The sequence below is a fragment of the Bos grunniens genome, chromosome 3 (genome assembly GCF_055505025.1).
Source record: "Bos grunniens cultivar Pamir isolate PY7600 chromosome 3, Bosgru_T2T1.0, whole genome shotgun sequence".
Taxonomy (NCBI): Eukaryota; Metazoa; Chordata; class Mammalia; order Artiodactyla; family Bovidae; genus Bos; species Bos grunniens.
The window spans coordinates 94925830-94944262 of record NC_141167.1 but is presented as its reverse complement, the minus strand read 5'-3'; the positions used below and the strand labels follow the sequence as shown (position 1 = coordinate 94944262).

At 47.3% G+C, this 18433-nt stretch overlaps 1 protein-coding gene across 4 annotated transcripts; it reads right to left on the bottom strand.

Moving 5' to 3' along the window:
* Positions 1 to 2551: 2551 nt before the first annotated feature.
* Positions 2552 to 17309, bottom strand: CD2 (CD2 molecule). Of its 4 annotated transcripts, none has more exons than XR_015161660.1 (5): positions 16944 to 17033; positions 16502 to 16804; positions 11559 to 11792; positions 7102 to 8273; positions 2552 to 3317 (listed from the first exon to the last, which is right to left on the bottom strand). XR_015161660.1 is itself a non-coding variant. In XM_086394490.1 (5 exons), the coding sequence occupies exons 2-5, from the start codon at positions 16659 to 16661 to the stop codon at positions 3022 to 3024; spliced, it is 813 nt and encodes a 270-aa protein (XP_086250616.1). In that variant the 5' UTR covers positions 16662 to 16804; positions 17188 to 17309; the 3' UTR covers positions 2552 to 3021. The 4 variants fall into 4 exon arrangements, 2 of the variants coding, with proteins under 2 accessions (XP_086250616.1, XP_086250615.1); XR_015161661.1 differs by having other exon boundaries at positions 7102 to 8269; XM_086394490.1 differs by lacking the exon at positions 16944 to 17033 and adding an exon at positions 17188 to 17309 and having other exon boundaries at positions 7102 to 7224.
* Between the last annotated feature and the right edge of the window lie 1124 nt (positions 17310 to 18433).

Genomic DNA, 18433 nt, shown 5'->3' with positions numbered 1-18433 from the left:
CCACACTAGAGACTGCATAGGAAAGACTGAGATGAAATTGCCAATCCACAGCCAAGGTCCCCTTGAGCTAGGCTTGACCCAGCTGCTGGAATCAGACTGCTTTTAGGAAGAGCAGGGAATCTATCAAAAAAGACTGGAATTTTCCTTTATGTGACACTCTAGAGTGTTCCAGTGTCTCCAATTACCTAAATATGTCTTTCAACCAGGCTTCATTCCTTGCAGTAGATGTTATCTACGGGGGATTGTTTAACTGGGCTGTTGTTTTTCTTACAGTGCTGTATTATCTATCAAGTCCTCAGGTTTGACCAGTCACAGGACCAGGAGACCAGTGGTTCCCTACTTGACAACCCCTTAGAATTGTTATTGTTAAAAATAGAAGCTTGGGCCCCAACCTAAGCTACTGAATCATCATTTTTTTTTCCCTCACAGGCTTCACAAGCTATTCTGTAGCTGGCCCGACCACATCTCAGAAAGTCCACACTCTGGGACAAGGTCAGTGGGAGGTCACACAACATCAGCACAAATTTCAAGCAAGGCCAGTGTTTTCCGCCTCATGGCGGAGATTCCAGCAGGCCAGGAAGTGTATTTTACATATGTATTGAGTTGGCCAGCCGGTTTGTTTGGGTTTTTCATTACAGAAAAACCCAAAATTGTTGGCCAACCCAATAGATGCCACGGATGTTTGTTTCTTTTTATTTCATCAAGACTGTACTCACCCACTGAATCAACTGGCCAGTGAAATTTTCAGTAAAGTGGTAGGGGCAATGCTGAGAAATGGCCAAAGTCCTCAGGAGGCTTTTTAACTATGCATTTCATTAATTCTAAACACATTTTTTTTTCACATTTTAACACCTCAGGAATAGGGTTGAAACTATAAATTGATTGTATCTTAGCATTTGTTAAAGTGCAATTGAGAGTACTTTTTCTTTCAAATGGTGTGTAAATAATGGCGCCAGTTAAAATCAATAGTGTCTTCAAACTGATGAAACACAGTAGTTGATAAAGGAATAACATTTACCTCAACAGATAGTCAGCGTGGGCTTTGCCCCCTGCTGCTCCCTCTACAGGGCTAATTCTACACCTCTGCTTCAGCAGTTCTTTCGACTCATCTGCTGCTGCTGCTGCTAAGTCACTTCAGTCGTGTCCGACTCTGTGCGACCCCATAGACGGCAGCCCACCAGGCTCCCCTGTCCCTGGGATTCTCCAGGCAAGAACACTATTACAACTCAATTCAAAGGCCACCTCCTCCGGGAAGCCTTCTGGGTTACCCAGTCCTGCCAACCAATCCAGATTCTAAGTCCTTCATCTGGGCTCCTGTATTGGCCTCTAACCTAGACTTATCACACGGTTACATTTATCCTGTAATTAGTCCACCCCTCCCCCAACCTGAGCACCTTGAAAGCAAAGATGTGTGCACCTCTGTGTTTCTAGCACTTAGCACAGAGCCTGGAAGGTAGTACAAGTTCAATAAATGTTTGTTGAATGAGTAAGTGATGTAGGGATTGAATAGTTACAGGCACTGTACCATATGTATGCCACAAGATGGTGGAAAAAAGGCAGAGCGCAGGGCTGGAAAGGCCGGGGAGGGCTTCAGGAAGGGAATGGGTTAGGAGTTATTCTGGCAGGATGGCTGATGGAATGGCACAGGATTGCAACGAGGAAGGAGAAAGGGGGGCCTTTCTCTTTCTCTTCCTTTCTCTTCCTAGTGGATCTCATGATGACTGTCACTTGACTAGACTCCATGTTAGAATTTCAGGAGGCGATGGGCTTTCATTCATCATTATTCTTAATAATTAACTCTGGGTGTTAAAACAATAGAAGCCCTGGTTCAGAGAAAAGAGCAGCTCAACCCTCTGTGAGCTCTCACAGGAAGTCCTGAATGTACAGAGACTTTGCGGTTTAGACCTCAGAGCTTCCTGCCAGAGCTTGACAGGGTTTAACAAGTCTAAGAGGCTGGGAGAAGGCGGGCGGGCGGGCGGGACCGCAAACAGCACGGTGCCAACATTGCAGCCAGGTGCCTTCTCACCATCTATCGCTTTAGAACCTTAACTGTAAACTGTTTTTTTCTTTTTCTTTCTCCCCCACTTCCCTCAAAGTACAACTAGCATGACTGCCAGCTGAGGGTGGGGCCTGACCTTTTAATCATGGTCATTTAAGACCTGGGGTTTGCTTCGACCGAGTTGTATCTCAGCCTGCTCCTTTTGCATGTTGCCTGACAGGCTCGTGGAACCTCCCGTCTTTATGGATCCCCCCTCTTTTCAAGGATGCTTCACCATGAACCTGTCTGAAGAACCAAGGAAGTAAAACTGCAAATGAGGTTATGTTTTCTGGTGCTTCTTATTGAAGTCTGTGCATAGAGATTTCAATTCCTTATACAAATCTACCAGTAGGCCGTGGTTCCAGCTTTGCACCTGGAGCCTGGGGAGTGGATGTCAGTTGTTCTGGTGGGGGATGAAGGGGAACTGGTTGAATTGGGATGGCCAAATTTGGTCGCGCTGTCATACCGCACCAAATAGCCTCTTTCCCATTCAGCACTAGATGACACCTGGGGTCAAGTCAAGGCTTTTATTTCACTGCTACTCCCAATACAGTGGGCAAGTGTCCACCAGGCACATAAGAAACCAAGAGTGTCTCAAGCAGGAAGCTGCTTGTACAAGACACGGCCACAGTGACTGCTTGACATCTGACATGGGCACGTGCTCTGAGAGGGAATCTGTGCTATATCACCCAGTCCTCGTGTGCACACTTTTATTCCCTTCCTGGAGAAGCGGTGATCGGGGAAGGGGGCCAGAGACTGCAGACATCAGGCAGCCTGGCTGCGTTAGAAGTCACAGACTGCAACTCACTTGGTTGTGGCTCACGGGCTGGGGAGGTGATCGTGGTCTGCTTGGAGAGCACCCTTGCTGGAGGATGGAGGTGTGGGCGTGCACACCCGGAGTGGAGAAATTCCACAGTGCCTTTTATGGGAAAGGACGGGTTTTCATCTCTTTTGATGAGAGGAAGAGGACAGCTGCGGCAGAGTTAGGAGTTTTCTTCGGCGTCACAGGGAGGTTTTGTTTGAACGCGAGGCTTGGGGAGGGGAGGGCCCTTTTGCTGGTGAACTTGTGTGCCTGGCGTCGGAGGAAGCCTCTTCTGCTGGGGCTGGACACGGGGGCCAAGAGCCCGTGGACGATGAGCGGGGGGCTGAGAACGATGGCCAGGTACTGGAGGAGTTTGGGACATGCCTGGATTTGCAGGAGTCGAGACTGGAGTCTGTTGAGGCTTCCGGCCTCTTTCCTCAAGGATCGCTCTCTGTGCTTTTATCTCCAGCTCCTCATCTGCAAGGATCAAAGAAGAGTTCTCTGAAGAGTTCTCTTGGCAAAAATCAGGATCGGCGTAACAATACCGAGCGCACCTCCTGTGCACACCACAGCATGCTAGCTGCTCTGGGGAGGATACGATGAGAAGGCAGAAGCCACCTCTCCTCGCCAGAGACTCCAGGTCTTGAGGGGGAGGACAGAAAGGCCCACCAGCAAGATAGAGGGACAGCCCAGGGCTTCAGAGAACTCAGGGAGTCAGAGGCAAGGAATCCGCTGGAGAACTTGATGCCTGGATCTCCAGGGGGCAGAGAGGGCACTCAGACCCCAGCCCTGCCTCAGAGTCACCCCAGGCATCACACCGTAGCACCACTCAGGGTCAGAGCCCTTATAATAGGATCTGTAGTAGTCAGAGAGGGGCTTCCCTGGTGGCTCAGATGGTAAAGAATCTTCCTGTAGTGTGGGAGACCCGGGTTCGATCCCTGGGTCAGGAAGATCCCCTGGAGAAGGATATGGCAACCCACTCCAGCATTCCTGCCTAGAGAATCCCACAGACAGAGGAGCCTGGCAGGCTGCAGTCCACGGGGACACAAAGAGTCGGACACGACTGAGCAACAAACACACACAGTCAGAAAGGATGTTAGTAACCACCTGCCTTCAGATGGGTCTCTGAGATCTACCTTTCACCCACTTCTGTAATTCACCCACATTCTGGCGAGGGGTTGGGATATATGCAAGGGGCTGTTTAGTCCTTAGAAACATTTTAGTTTCTCAGAAATTCATAAGCCAGCCCTATGCTCTTGAACTTGGAAGAAAAATTCCTCCTCTGGTCACTCACCTCTCTGGGATTTTCTGCTTTCTGTGATGGCAATCCGTGAAGACAGGCCTACGACTCAGAGAAATGTAATTTTCCTTTGCTGTTTTAAAGTCACACAGGAAATCTGAGGATGCTCAGGTGCCATAGGCTTGGAGGGCCCCGGTGGCCCCTCTGGCCCCCTTTGGGCTACAAGTTAGGTATTTCCTTCCCTGTGCCCAAAGCCATGCTCACAGTGTTCTCTAGAAAGCTAGAAAGAGGATCCCTCCCCGGGGCGGACGGCTGCTCACATCAGTACCGGGGTGTATGTTAGGAAACACGTGCCCTCTCTGAGCACCACCCTGTGACTTCAGGTGACAAGTGAAGTGAAAGTTGCTAGTCGTGTCTGACTCTTTGTGACACCATGGACTGTACAGCCCATGAAATTCTTCTGTCCAGAATACTGGAGTGGGTAGCCGTTCCCTCCTCCAGGGGATCTTCCCAACCCAGGGATCAAACCCAGGTCTCCCGCATTGCAGGCAGATTCTTTACCAGCTGAGCCATCAGGAAAGCCCAAGCACCCTCCTCTGACTGCTGGAAATCCAGGCAGTGGGTGACTCTGAACGCAAAGACTCAAAGCCAAATGCTGGGGTTTTGGTGAGGAGCTGCTGCTGTGCTATGAGCACAAAAAGTGAAATGCACAGCAAGGGAAAAATATATCTTCTGTGCCATCTTTGGTGCCTCCAGGAGGCAGAGGTGGTGCCATGAGGCCATGCAGAGGACTTTGAGCCCCAACCCCAGGTCCCAGCTATGGGGCCGTGGGAAAGCCTTTTTCCATCCTTGGACTGCAAGCTGGAGCTGGCCATTTGCTTACTGCTAGTCTGGTCACCCGCTGTTTTGTTCATTTGTTTTTAGAATGCTTATTCCCTATCTTCCAGGTGTTAGTTACCATTGCTAAGTGCCTGTGATGGCTCAGACACAAGCACTCTTCTTAGATAGCCTAAAGTCAACAAGCAGCACAAACCAGGACTGCGAATCACTATGTCAGTCTCTGGTAAGGGTCCAGGGTCACTAGAGAGATGCAGACAGAGAGCCCCATGAGTTCTGGGAGGAAGAGAGGGGTACGGCCAAGGGGCGGACGCCTCAGGTTGGCTTGGACAGACAAGGCAAGTCATCAGAGCTCTGTGCAGCCCCCCGTCAGAGCAGGACTGTGGGCCCCAGCACACCCATGCGCGCAACTCCAGCTGCAGCCCACATTGCTCCACGCCTGCATGGAATCCCTCCAGCCTCAATGTGCTCCTCTCTCACTGCATCTCCTGGTTGCTCAGCACTAGGCCTGGACTAGATGAAGCGAACAGCCACCCAGGGCAAAAAACCAAAGGCGGCCCTAACCCCTGGGGCTGTGCAAAGGCAGGGTCAACCCTGGGGGTGGAGGTCTCCTCAACTTTTGTACCTGGGGATCCTTGTTCACCTTACCCTTGTCCTAACTCAGCCTACTGGCCACAGTATTTGGGACAAAGCATTTAACCTCACTGAACTTAAACTTCACCTGAAGGAATATAATCTGTCTCATATGATCATGCAGAAAGTTGGATGAGATAGTGAATATAAACATCAAAATAGGGAGGGAGGTTCAAGAGGGATGGGACATGGGTAAACCTATGGCTGATTCATGTTGATATATGGCAGAAGCCAACACAACACTGTAAAGCAATTATCCCCCAATTAAAAATAAATACATTTTTAAAAAGCATCATATTACAGATTAGGGTCTGGCACAGCCAACTCCTTTGTCAGTGTGAGTTGATCATCATGTTGGTCATTTCAGCCTCATGAGAGAACAGTTGTTTTGCCACCGGGTGGCATGTGAGGTGCAAGCATGGGATCTTTGACTCTTAAGCAGTGAGGAAGGAGAGTTTGCAGGGGGAATGGGGATGGAAAACTGCCCGAGTAGGGCCAAGGAAACCGTGTGTGCTAATGGGACTAACCCCACGGGGGTGGAGGGTGCAGGAGAGAGGGAGGTGGGAGCTTGGGGCCATGCTGGAGCAGTGGCCAGAGGGAGGCCTGAGGAAAGACGTCTAAAGTAAGGAAGATAAATCCAAAGGTGGCCCAAGGCCACCACTTCCTGGGGAGGTGCAGACTAGGTCTTTGTTTGGGTGGTTGCAGAGGCAGCTGGCCTGGGAGTGCCAGGCCCACTCCAGGGAGAGACCCCACATGGGGGGGACCAGTCCTGCTGTGAATGTGAGCTTGTGAGAACCTGAGGACCCATCCACCTGTCCTCACGTCCTGCTGATGACTGGACACCCCTTGCTGGACCCACCTGTAGCATCGCTCCCTAACACCCTCATCCCAGTGTCCACAGAAACATCATTTTCTGAACACACTGCTTTGGGTGGCCTGGATGCTCCTTGAGCAAGCTCCTCACGAGCATAACATTTTCATTCTTAGCGGGTTGTCAGGACTGGTTCAAGGAAGAAACACTCACAGCCCTGACACTTCCTCTTGGAAGGAAGTGAATTGGAAAGGGAATAGAAACACCCAGTTTTAGAACAAGTGTGCTCCTGTGAGTCCCCACTGTGCTGAAATTTTACCTGTGTTCCTAGGAGACTGGTCCTGAACCCACCTTGGCCACCCTCCTCAGGAGAAGACAAGATGTTGGTTCACAGAAATGGTGTTTTGAAGCTAATCTTTCTATCCACATAGATACACATGTCTCATTCAAAGCATGACCACACAGCTTTGCACAGAGTCAGCTTCGGGTGGTGGATTCCAGTGAGGCCAACCTGGACTGAGCTTCTCAAATCTCCCCCATTGTCACCACTGAGAATCTGTTTTTCAAAACTCAAGCTAACCACAAAATGGAACAACCTGTAACCGCCGGTGAAGGCCCTGACATTCTGAAACTACCCATCTCCAGTTTTTTCTTTCCAGACTCTGGGTGCCAGCCCCATGAGCTGTTTCCACGGGGATTTCACCCAGGCCTGCGGTGGGACAGAAGAAGGGGGAGCTTACCATCTCTCCTGCGGCTCTGTTTTTTCCTCCTGCTGATGTAGAAAATGAGTAGTGCCACGAAGAGGAGGAAGACGGCGCCTCCTACACAAATGCCGATGATGAGGTACCAATCCAGACCTTCATCTGCAAGAGGAACAGATGCGGCATGGATGGGAGGTCCTGGGAAGAGGGGCCATTTCATTGCTCTGGCCAAGGACTCGAGGACTCCTGCCTCCCATCTTAAGGATGAAAGAGTTTGATGGGACTTCTCAGCCTTACGGAGGCTAAGCTCATGGAGGCTGCTGAACAAGGTCAATACCTCAAGGAGTGCAGGGTTCACAATAAGCCCTCTCACAAGGCTCCTTCGAGAGCTGTTCTTCTGGACCAGAAATGCCTGATTCTTCGTGAGCCAAGGCTCTGTCCCCTCTCAAGGAGGATGTCACAGAAGTTTAGATCTGAGAACGAGGTTAGAGAAAATCTAGTGTAATCTCTAGATTCATGCACAAGGCCCAGAGAGGAAAGATGAGTTGCCTGAGGTCACACAGCATCCATTCCCGAGTGGTTCCTTTAAGCAGCTCCTCATCTTCATGTTTCTGCACTGTTTATCCAGCTTCATCTCTGGTTGCCCTCCTATATCATGATTGCTTTTTCCTCACTCTCATGACCAGGCACTTTCCAAAGACAGGATCCATGTTTCATGTGTCCAGCCCAGCTGCTGCTGCTGCTGCTAAGTCGCTTCAGTCATGTCCGACTCTGTGCAACCCCATAGACGGCAGCCCACCAGGCTCCCCCGTCCCTAGGATTCTCCAGGCAAGAACACTGGAGTGGGTTGCCATTTCCTTCTCCAATGCATGAAAGTGAAAAGTGAAAGTGAAGTCGCTCAGTTGTGTCCGACTCTTCGTGACCCCATGGACTGCAGCCATTTTCCAGGCAAGAGTACTGGAGTGGGGTGCCATTAACCTCAAAGCCAGCACCCTCTCCCAAATTTTCCCTGGCCTGTGAGAGAAACTCAGACACACAGTGAGTTAGCCGCAGCAGTGAACTCGATCTTCAACTCACAGACCTTCAGCTGCTGTAATGCAATGAGGATAACAATGACTGTGTTAAGAGAAATGGATTTGAGTGCAGGCTTTTCTAGGTAGGAGCTGTGTGACCGTTGGCCAGTTACTTCACCTCTCTGAGCCTGTTCCTGTCTTTGAAAAAATGGAGATAATGAATTTACATTATAGGTGGCTGTTGGAAGTCAATCAGATAATGGATGTGAAAGTGCTTTATAAAGTGTGAAACTACACACAAGGATGGAGCCTGCCCTGACTACAGTTCCGTGCACTGGCACTTCTGGGAGCTGTTTCCTGAGAGGGATGCTGGGCCATCTGCCCCTTTGTGAGTCGATAGCAGTCACAGAGTCAGCAGCTGGGGCCAGGGCTCAGGGGATTCGTCCATCCTGAGAATGAACAGAGCTCGGCCCAGCATCACAAGGAAACCCTTCTCCAGCCTAACATTCTTGGGAAGATACTGTTACCCGTGAAGCCCAGGATGGACCCCAGGAGTAAGCCAGAGGCTCAGAAACCAAACTAAACAGGTGTTCAGACTGCAGTGGTTTGTTAATCCTTGCCTTTCTTCCTAAGTGTCTCTCTCTCTGACCCATTCTTTGCCTGCCTGTTACACAGACTTTCTAGGCTCTGTGGATGAAGGGGCTTCCATTAGAAAAGCAGGCATAATCCTAACCTGTTGTGAAACTGGACTGGGAAAGGCAGAAGGGCCCTTTAGGTTCTGCCTGCTTGGAGGATGGGCCAGGGCTATCAGAATCCACCTTGGGCTCAGCCAAGGGCTTCCCAGGGTCTGACCTGGGGGGGTTGGGGGCAAGCCTAGGACCAGTTGAGGAACATGGGGCTAAACCATGCAGCTGCCAGCCTGTCTCCTCAGAGTCCTCAGACGGGACAAGCGTGCCCTTATCTGGGCACACTTGGGAATGTAGGTGTGCCTTACACACTCTGTTCACAGATTTGTCCAGCACAGCCTCTGGGTGCTTTCTGTGGGGGAGGTTCCAGCATGTCTCAGACGTGGCTGTCATGCAAAGCTATGTCCTCACAGTCACTAAATCCAGCCACACTCCTTTCTGCACTCCCTCTCAGAGATGATATGCCCATGAATTCATGTGGTAGAGTCCTTTTGCGTATCTAAACCGGCTCCCTCCTCCTACTATTTTGATTTTAAGTACATGCTTATCTTTTTTGAGCCAAGTGGTTAATCATGTCATTGCTCCTCTCTGCCTTGGCCTTTTAGGGTGATGCATCCAGATCCACTTTAGGGTCTTCAAGAGCCACCTTGTCCTCCCCAGGCTTGCCCTAGGTATTCCTCCCATCTCTCTAGTGCCCCTTCCCCCACCTGGCTCCCCCAACTCTGCACCACAGGGAGGTGACAGGAAGGGTCCTGTCTGCAAACCCCAGCTCCCCCCAAAGCCCTTCCTCTCTTCCTCCATCCCTAATGCACACACATTTTTATACTGCTGGGATCTGGTTAAAATACACATGGAGTAGCATTACCAGATAAAATACAGGAGATGACTAGTTAAATTAGAAATAAACAATGAATAATGATTTAGTATAAGGATGTCCCATGCAACACTTGGAGCACACTTCTACTGTCTTTTTAGGGACTTCCCTGCTGATCCAGTGGTTAAGACTCTGTGTTTCCAATTCAGGAGGTGTGGGGTCGATTCCTGGTTGGGGAACTAAGATCCTGCATGCCATGCAGGGTGACCAAAAAAAATATTTACACTTTTTTTTAAAAAAATTTGCTAAATCTGGCAACTCTAATTAAGAGCACCCTGAAAGGGGATAAGAGCTTGTGAAGTCGAGGAGGGGCTACCTCACTCACTGTGCCTTAGTGATGGGGGGCAGGGAGGGATGACTGGGAGTCAGAGATTTCATAGGAGGTGACGTGACGCTGGTCTGAGCGTGTGACTTGTGGACTCTAGGATGGTCGCCATTGAGCCCTGCCTCCTGAGATTTCTACCTGTGTGTGACCCCTTCTGATTAAATGTGGGCCAGGCTTACTGAGTGGCTCCTGAATGAATAGAGTACAGCAGCAGTGATGGGACCTGAGACCAAGTACACAGACCAAAGAGCCTGGCTTTTGCGCTGGGCCCTTACTGTTGCTGTTTCTCAAGCTTCCCTGAGGGAAGGGGCTGCCATACTGGGAGGCAGCCGAATGCACGTGAGTAAACTTGGAAGTGGCTCCTCCCTCAGCAGAGCTTGTACCTGACTGACTTGACTGCAGCCCCTGCTAGTACCTTGACAATAGCTTCATGAATGACTCTGAGCCAGAAGCATCAGCGAGGCCAGTCCCAGATTCAATGTCTCACAGAAACTGTGAGATTATTATCTTCAACGCTGTTTGCTGTTTTAAGCCACTACATATGGGGTTGTTTGCTACACAACTGATAACTAATTCAAAGTATATATTAAAGTCTTACTTCTGACTTCACACCAGCTCAGGGTTGCTTCCTAGGATCACTGACCCGCCAAAATTGCTATAGAAACTAAGGAAATCTGGCCAGATCACTGTTTTGTGCTTGGCTTCCTTTCGGGGATTGACCAGGCAGCACTGGAAAGATAATCGTGGAGTATCAGATGAGTAGACGCTTGGGGATCACGGGGCTTATCTTCTTTGTGGCTCAGGAGGCTGAAGCCCAGAAAGAGGAAGGGACTCTGTCCAGGCCATCCCGATATATTTAGACAGACAGAAACTAGAGGTCCAGACCCCAGTCTCCCAGGCCAGAGCAGGCCATCTTTCAAAAATTACTTTGGGGGGTCATGTCAAGTTGGGGAGCAGGAAAGAACTTAGACTCTTGAAATTTCAGAACTTTGCGTGCTGAGCTGTCTGCTCTGAGGCAGTAAGAGCATTGCCCACCTGGGTTCACAGTCCTCCCTGGCCTCAAGCTTTTCCTCTCTCCAAGTCCTTCACTTCCTGGGTTTCTAGAAGGAGCCCTTCTGCTCCTGCCTCTGATAGGAGGTGCTGACCATCGCCCCTCCAGAAAGGAATCTTTCTTGCTCCCTTCTCCATCATTGCCCTGGGGTCACAATCATGGTCCCTGACTAACTGAGAGACCATGGGCAAGTCAGTTTGCCTCTCTGGCAAGGGGCCGTCTATATGAGATAACCATTTCAGCTCCTTTTATCTCTTCAACTCAGCAATTCTTTCTCCGAGGAGAGCATCTTTTTAATTTCCTGAGGTTAGACCATGCTCTGTGAGAAGAATCCCAAGACGGGTAAACAGGGAACACTACCCCCTCTCTCCTCTAAGCCTTCCCTTGGAGATTTCCAGGAGAAAGAGGGATGTTTTCAGTTCTTATCCTGAGCCAAAGCGGCCTCCCAGGCCAAGCACCCATGCCCTGGAGCAGTCCTTGCCTGTTCGGCCTTAAAGACTAGATTGTGACATGAACTTGTGGCGCCCGACCAGTGCCCACCACGCACCTGGACACACGGCGATCTCTATGCTGACTTTGCTATCGACATGGTTACTCGCCACGCACTTGAATGTTTTATTCCATCTGGTGTTCCACGTGTAGGTGATGAGCTTCCCATGATCTTGTTTGACACGGGTCATATTTAAAAACAGTTCTAATTTAGGATTACTTCCATTTTCTACCTTGCAGCTCACAGTTCTGTTGGTACAGATCCAGTTAATTTCAGGTCCTGAGAGCATCTCTGAAAAGAAAAGAAAGATACAACTCAAGTCAGGCAACTTACTGATTGTAAAAGATATACCTATTTAGAGAGGGAAAATGGAGTTAGTTGGGGAACAGGAAACAATTTCAAAGATTCCTAGCAATTTTAAAAATATCATTTCTATTTTATGTTATTTATACAGCACATTCAGAATAAATTTATTTCTGATATTTATAAATATATCAGTAAAATATACATCATATTTTCAGATGGTAAAGTGTCTACCTGCAATGTGGGAGACCTGGGTTTGATCCCTGGGTTGGGAAGATCTTCTAGAGAAGGAAATGGCAACCCACTCCAGTACTTTTGCCTAGAAAATTCCATGGATGGAGGAGCCTGGTGGGCTACAGTCCATGGAGTTGCAAAGAGTTGGACATGACTGAGTGACTTTACCTTCTTTCTTTATACCTTAAAATGCTTTCACATATATGATATCATTTCATCCTAACAAACAGAGAGGCTGATGTTTTTCTTCCTGTTTATAGATGAAGTACCCAAGGGTCTGGGAGGGTTAAATGGATGGTCCAAAGGTACCCACTAATAAATGGCAAATCAGGAGAGGAGCTCACCCTCCCAAATTCAAGTTCAGTCATACAGTTAAGAGGTTTACCATGTCGTGATCCCCACATGGCACAGTAGTCTGTTGGGGATGGAGGGTTGGGAGAAATGCTTTAAGAGCAACTGGGAACCTGACCCTTGAGAAACTGGTACATGTATAGCCTGGGGCCTTGGTCACAAATGGAAACTCCCTCCTCCTTCCCCCGGCAGATCCTGGGAGCAGTGGTGCTGTTCAAGCTCTGGACAGACAGAGCCTCTTCATCCTCCCAGAGCTGCTGGGCCACTCCCCACACCTCACTGGTGCTCACCCATAGATAAGGATAAGAAAAACGTTCCCCACCTGCACAGCAAGGATGACAGGTGACAAAGCCCTGGCACATGGCTGGGCTCTGGCAATACTGGTGGTGGGGCTTCCCAGGTGGCACAGTGGTAAAGAACCCACCTGCCAATGCAGGAGGCACAAGAGACAGGGGTTCAATCCCTGGGTAGGGAAGACGCCCTGGAGCAGGAAGTGGCACCCCACTCTAGTATTCTTGCCTGGAAAATTCCATGGACAGAGGAGACTGCTGGGCTTCAGTCCATGGGGTTGCAAAGAGTTGGACACGACTGAGCACACACAATATTGGTGGTAGCTGTTGTGATCACACACGCCCTGCCTTTCCTTTTCTGACATGATAATATTCGAAGGCTGTGTCATGAAAGAAAAAGCCCTGGCCATGGTGTTATTTGGACCAGGTTCAAATCGTACTCCACCACTTGTGAGCTGCGACCAGATTCTGCCCTTTTTCTCACCCTGCCTTCCCTTTCTTTCCTCAGAGTTGCCACCTTTCTCTCTCAGCAGCCTTCCATTCATCATGCAGATGGATACCTTTTTTTCTTTCTTAATGATTTCCTCCCTCCCTGACTCCCAGACAATCATATCTTCCCCATGAACTTTCTCGCCAAATTTCATTTCTGTCCCAGAATATAGGTATGCAGAAATTAAGTGTTTTCCCATCCAGAGATTCAGTGTGACCCCGAATGAAGAGGATGGAAAAACATCCCCGTACACCAAGACAGGGTCAGTTCATGCTCTAGGGGTTGAGTTGAGGAGTGAGTTTGTGTTTTCAAAATGGAAATATTCCTTTTTTTTTTTTCTATTTATAAATCTACATGTTGTTGTACAGTTGAAAACAACACAATATTGTAAAGCAATTATCCTCCAATTAAAAATACGAGTAAAAAAAACATACAAGTAAATCACATCACTGTAAAAATTGATAAAATATCAAAAAAGTTTCAAAAAGGTTAAAAATCACTTGCAATTCTATCACGCAGAGTCAATAATTATCAATGTTTCAATGCATCTAACAAATGTTTTCTATGCACGCATGCCATATATAAATAATGTTCTAAAAAATAAAATTGGATCATATGATTTTTTAGTCTGCCTTTTTCCCTTTACTGATCTATTATGAAATTCTTTACTTTATGAACACCAATAAATATACATGTCCACCATCTTTTTAAATGATATATTGTTGATTTTAAGGGCTTCCCTGGTGGCTCAGTGGTTAACAGTCCACCTGCCAATACAGGAGACGCAAGCTCCATCTCTGGGTCGAGAAGATCCCGTGGAGAAGGAAATGGCAACCCGCTCCAGTATTCTTGCTGGGAAAATCCCATGGACAGAGGAGCCTAGCAGCCCATGGGATCATAGAGTAGGAAAGGACTGAGTGACTGAGCACGCACGCATTCGGATTTAATCAGTAAGTTTCTAACTGCTGGGGACTTTAAGATCCTTTCCAGTACTTCACTGACATAAACCACCCAGCAATGTGCAGCCACTTGAAAGCATATCTTTGTACATATGCTGTCTGTAAGACAGTTTCGTACAAGAGGCATGATTGTATCGAGTGAGGGTACATCTCATAGATGAGCGCGCTCTGATTTCCAGGTTGCTAGGACGACCTCCTTCTCCACTAACATCTGCTTTTAAGGGGACTTCCTCAGCTAATGGCAACAGCCCCCTCGTTAAGGAGTTGTGGGTACCAAGATTGGAAACAGAGACGCTTGAAGGAACAGAGACAGAGAGAACTCTAGCACTGAGGAGACAGGTACTGTGTCCCAGGGGCCTGACGCACCTATGGTTAGCTTTTGCCCTGAAGCCTTGTCCCATGAATACCCCATAGGGTTATAATTATGAAAATCAGACTCAGAGCAGATAGAGAATTTGCCCAAGGCCGTGTGGCAAGAAATGGTGACTGGATCACAAACTGACATGCTCTGTAACATTTATACACACACACACACACACACACAGGATGGCAGTTGTGTCATGGAAAGATCTCTGTCTTTTGGCAAGAGTGAGAATTTATTTTTGAGGTTGTGAAAACATTCTAAAACTGATTGTCGGTTTGGTTGTACATCTCTGTAAATATACTACAAGCCATAGAATCATATACTCTAAATGGGTGAATTTTGTGGGACGTGCATTATATCTCAATAAAGCTGATGGGGTAGGGGTGGGTCGGGGCAGGGTGAGGGCAGAATGTCACCATCCTTGCTAAAACCAGCCTTGGGTTTGGATCCTGACTTTGCTCCCATCAGACCACTACCTGTTTCCTCAAAGTTGATCAGGGAATAACGACCTCTCAGGGTTGTTGGGATCCTCAAGTAAGAGCATGTAGCAAAGCACATCACACATCACCGGTAGCCATTATCACCCAGGCAATACTAAATGATACATGATGTGAAGCTCAAGTTTGAAAGAGGCCAAAGTTATGACATCTGTGGTTCCCAGAGCCCACAACAGAGGCCTGTTCTGGCTGCATCTATCTCACCCCATTTCTGAGCTGTAGTCTGTATTCTGGTGCCGGATTAGGTGTGGCAGGTTGTCATCTGCAGGGGGGCTGCCAATGTCTGTGACTGTTGTGGGTGGGGGCTGCTACCAGATCCGCGTGCTCAAGAGCAGGGCTGGAGGGTGACTTTACGTAGGAGGAGGGGGCCCTTCCTTTGGCAGCATTTCCTGTGTCAAGCACAGAAATGCTTATTTGCTCACTGAATCTCTGGCTTGTGTTCAGGCTCAGGTTCCTATCTTCTTCTCCAAGCAAAGTTCAGCTTCTTCTTCTACTGTTATCTATGCCCTGCCAAGTGACTCCTGGACTTGCTACTTCAATGTCATTTCAATTCTACTTTCTCGTCCCTCTCTCTCGAACTCAAGCCACTTTGTCCATCCTTTTTCCACACATGACCCTCAGTGTAAGCAAGCTTCAGGCATGTTATAGGCACCCTGTGGTCTAGGCCACTGGTTATCAGCTTCAGCTGTGCTTTAAAATCACCTGGGGCGTTTAGTGCCTACAATGCCCAGGCCCTGAGCCAAGAAACTCTGATTTAATTGGTCTGGGATGGGACTTAGTACCGGTGAATTTTACTGTACCTCAGCTGGTTCCAACATGAAGCCTGAATTAAGACTCACCAAGCAGCCCCTTCCTGCTTCCCCCGGATTAAAGCAGCAGCTCCCTGCCTAGTCTTCCATCTGTCATCTTGCATAGCTACTACTGCTCTCCCAGTACACGCGTAGACATATGGAGCCACACCCTGTGTATTTTCTACAGATACCAGCAAAAACACCTTCTACCTTTGATCATGCTGATGTTGAGCAGATTAGAAACCATTCATCCTTTAATACATTATTTCCAGCCCTTTCCTGCCTTACCACCACTCCTTCAGGACATCCGGGCTTGAAATTGTCTCTCTGGACAGAAGACCCACTGCCCTTCAATCAGCCTCCCCGTCCTAGCCTCATAGCTTATCCTTCATCATCCACCTGAAATGGTCACCGTTTCCCCCTTCTGCCCACTGATTCCCCTCCTCCTAATTAATGCCATGTCAATCTAGATCCTTCACTCAAATCAGCATCCCCACCACCTCTGGAGAGGTGGAGTGTGTAGACACGAGGGTCTATTAGCTGTGGCGTCTATCTCTCCCACAAGACTGGAGCTTGCATCGAGGCAGGAGGAATGCATTCAGTTTCCCTTAGGGCTCCCCAAGGCCAACATCTGGGCTGGGGACCTTGCATAAATGCTACTCTTTGGCTTGCTAAATAGCACCCATTTTGAGATGGAGGAATTTAGGGGTCAAAGACTTACCTTGAATCTTCAAATCAAATTTTTTGCTCAGTAGGTTTACTCCATTTGAATCATAAACCTCTACCTCATAGAGACCACTATCGTTTCTCATCAGAGTTTTAATTTTCAGAGTTCCATTTGTAAACATATCATATTTGTCCGTTTCATTGTGAAGTGGCATATCTTTCTTTATTCGTGCAATCTTGTTTTTGTTTCTGTTCCATTTTATATCTGCCACTATATCACTTCTTGGAAAACCAGGAATGTCCAGGTTGAGGTCATGATCCAGGGCACCCCAGACGACAATGCTTTCAGGGTCTTCACCTACAAAAAGCAAGACAGTGGCTGAGGTGACTCTCTGCCAAGGAAAAGCAGGGTTGTGACCTTTCTGACCTCTATGCTCAGTTCAGGGTCTCTAACGAAGCTTCTGACAGTGAGAGTGAAGACCCTCACACCAACTTACCTTTGGTGGGAACAGTGAAAATCAGAAGGAAGCTGGCTAAGATTTCACATGCGAGGTTCATCTTTGGGGATCGTTTCCTTCTGTGATTCTGTGTTCTTCTTGCAAAAGGAACTCAAGTAACATCAGTGGAATCCACCCCCTGTGAGCTTAACCACGTGCCTCTCTTTTTTGCTTCTTTAGGTAACATAGAATACAGACGCACACACACACTCACACATAAGCATATACAATTCAGAAAACCAACCTGGCTGATGTACTTCTTTGCTAAAGCAGAATATTTGTGAGTGTGTCTTCTTATCATGTTTTAATCCTCACAGCAGCCTTGGGTGGGTTTTATTATGCTCGTCAAAGAGAAGAGGAACTAACAGACTAAGCCACTCAGAATCACCCTTTAGTTAACAAAGAGCCAGATTCAACCTTACGGCCCGCCTTCTATGCCCTCTACTGCAGTATATATGAAAAAGTATTACTATTAAAATACATAAATTATTCCTATCAATCAATAAGACAAATGAAATTTGGTTTTAAAAATCAACAAAGAATACAAACAAGCAAATTATAGAAGAAATACATTATAGAAAAAATGTCAATAAATGTATGAGAAGGTATCTAATGCTACAGATATATATATAATAGCTATTTTATATATATATATATATATAAGTCATAAAACACCATCTTCACATTCAAATTGGTAAAATTAGAAAAGATAGTGATTTACATTATTGACAGAAATGTTGGGAGAAGCAGGAACCTTCATATAATACTTGAGGGAGTATAAAGTATACTTCCCATGGATGGGATTTGGTAGTTTCCACTAAACTTTAAAATATATATATATATATATATATATTTAACCTAGTAATTTTAATTTGAGAAGCCTAACCTTCAAAAATGCTTGAATAAATGTGCAAAAATTCTGTCCAAGGAAATTTGTTATAGCTTTTTTGGTAATAAAAATGTTCAAACAACTAAAATTGTGGTATATTCATATGATGAAATATTGGTTGAGTTAAATAGAACAAAGTAGCTCTAAGAGCATATTATATATTATATTGTATTGTATTATACTATCATAGTGTGGACATGGAAAGAAATCTGCAAAGACTCATGCTAAACTTTCCACAGCACATCCCTTTCAGGAATTGGATTTGGAGGAGGCAAAAAGGAAACTTTCACTGTTTTATCAACTTTGGTGAAGTTAGAAATTTTGATAATGAACATATTCATTCTATAATAAAAACTGTTTTTAATGAAGGGTGCTTAGGACACATCTGTTCCAAAGCATATACAGATCCTGAGAAACAATTTACCTCTAGGCCCCTTACCTATAAGTGGCTCACCCACTAGCCAGCCGCCAACCACAGCCTCCCAAGTCCTGGTCCAGACGACGTGGTGATGGCCATGGTGCTCCCCGCCTTGGCCTTTCTGATAATTTTCCTAAGCTCTCATGGGACAAATGGAGAGCAGATGTCTGTTCTCTCTGAAAT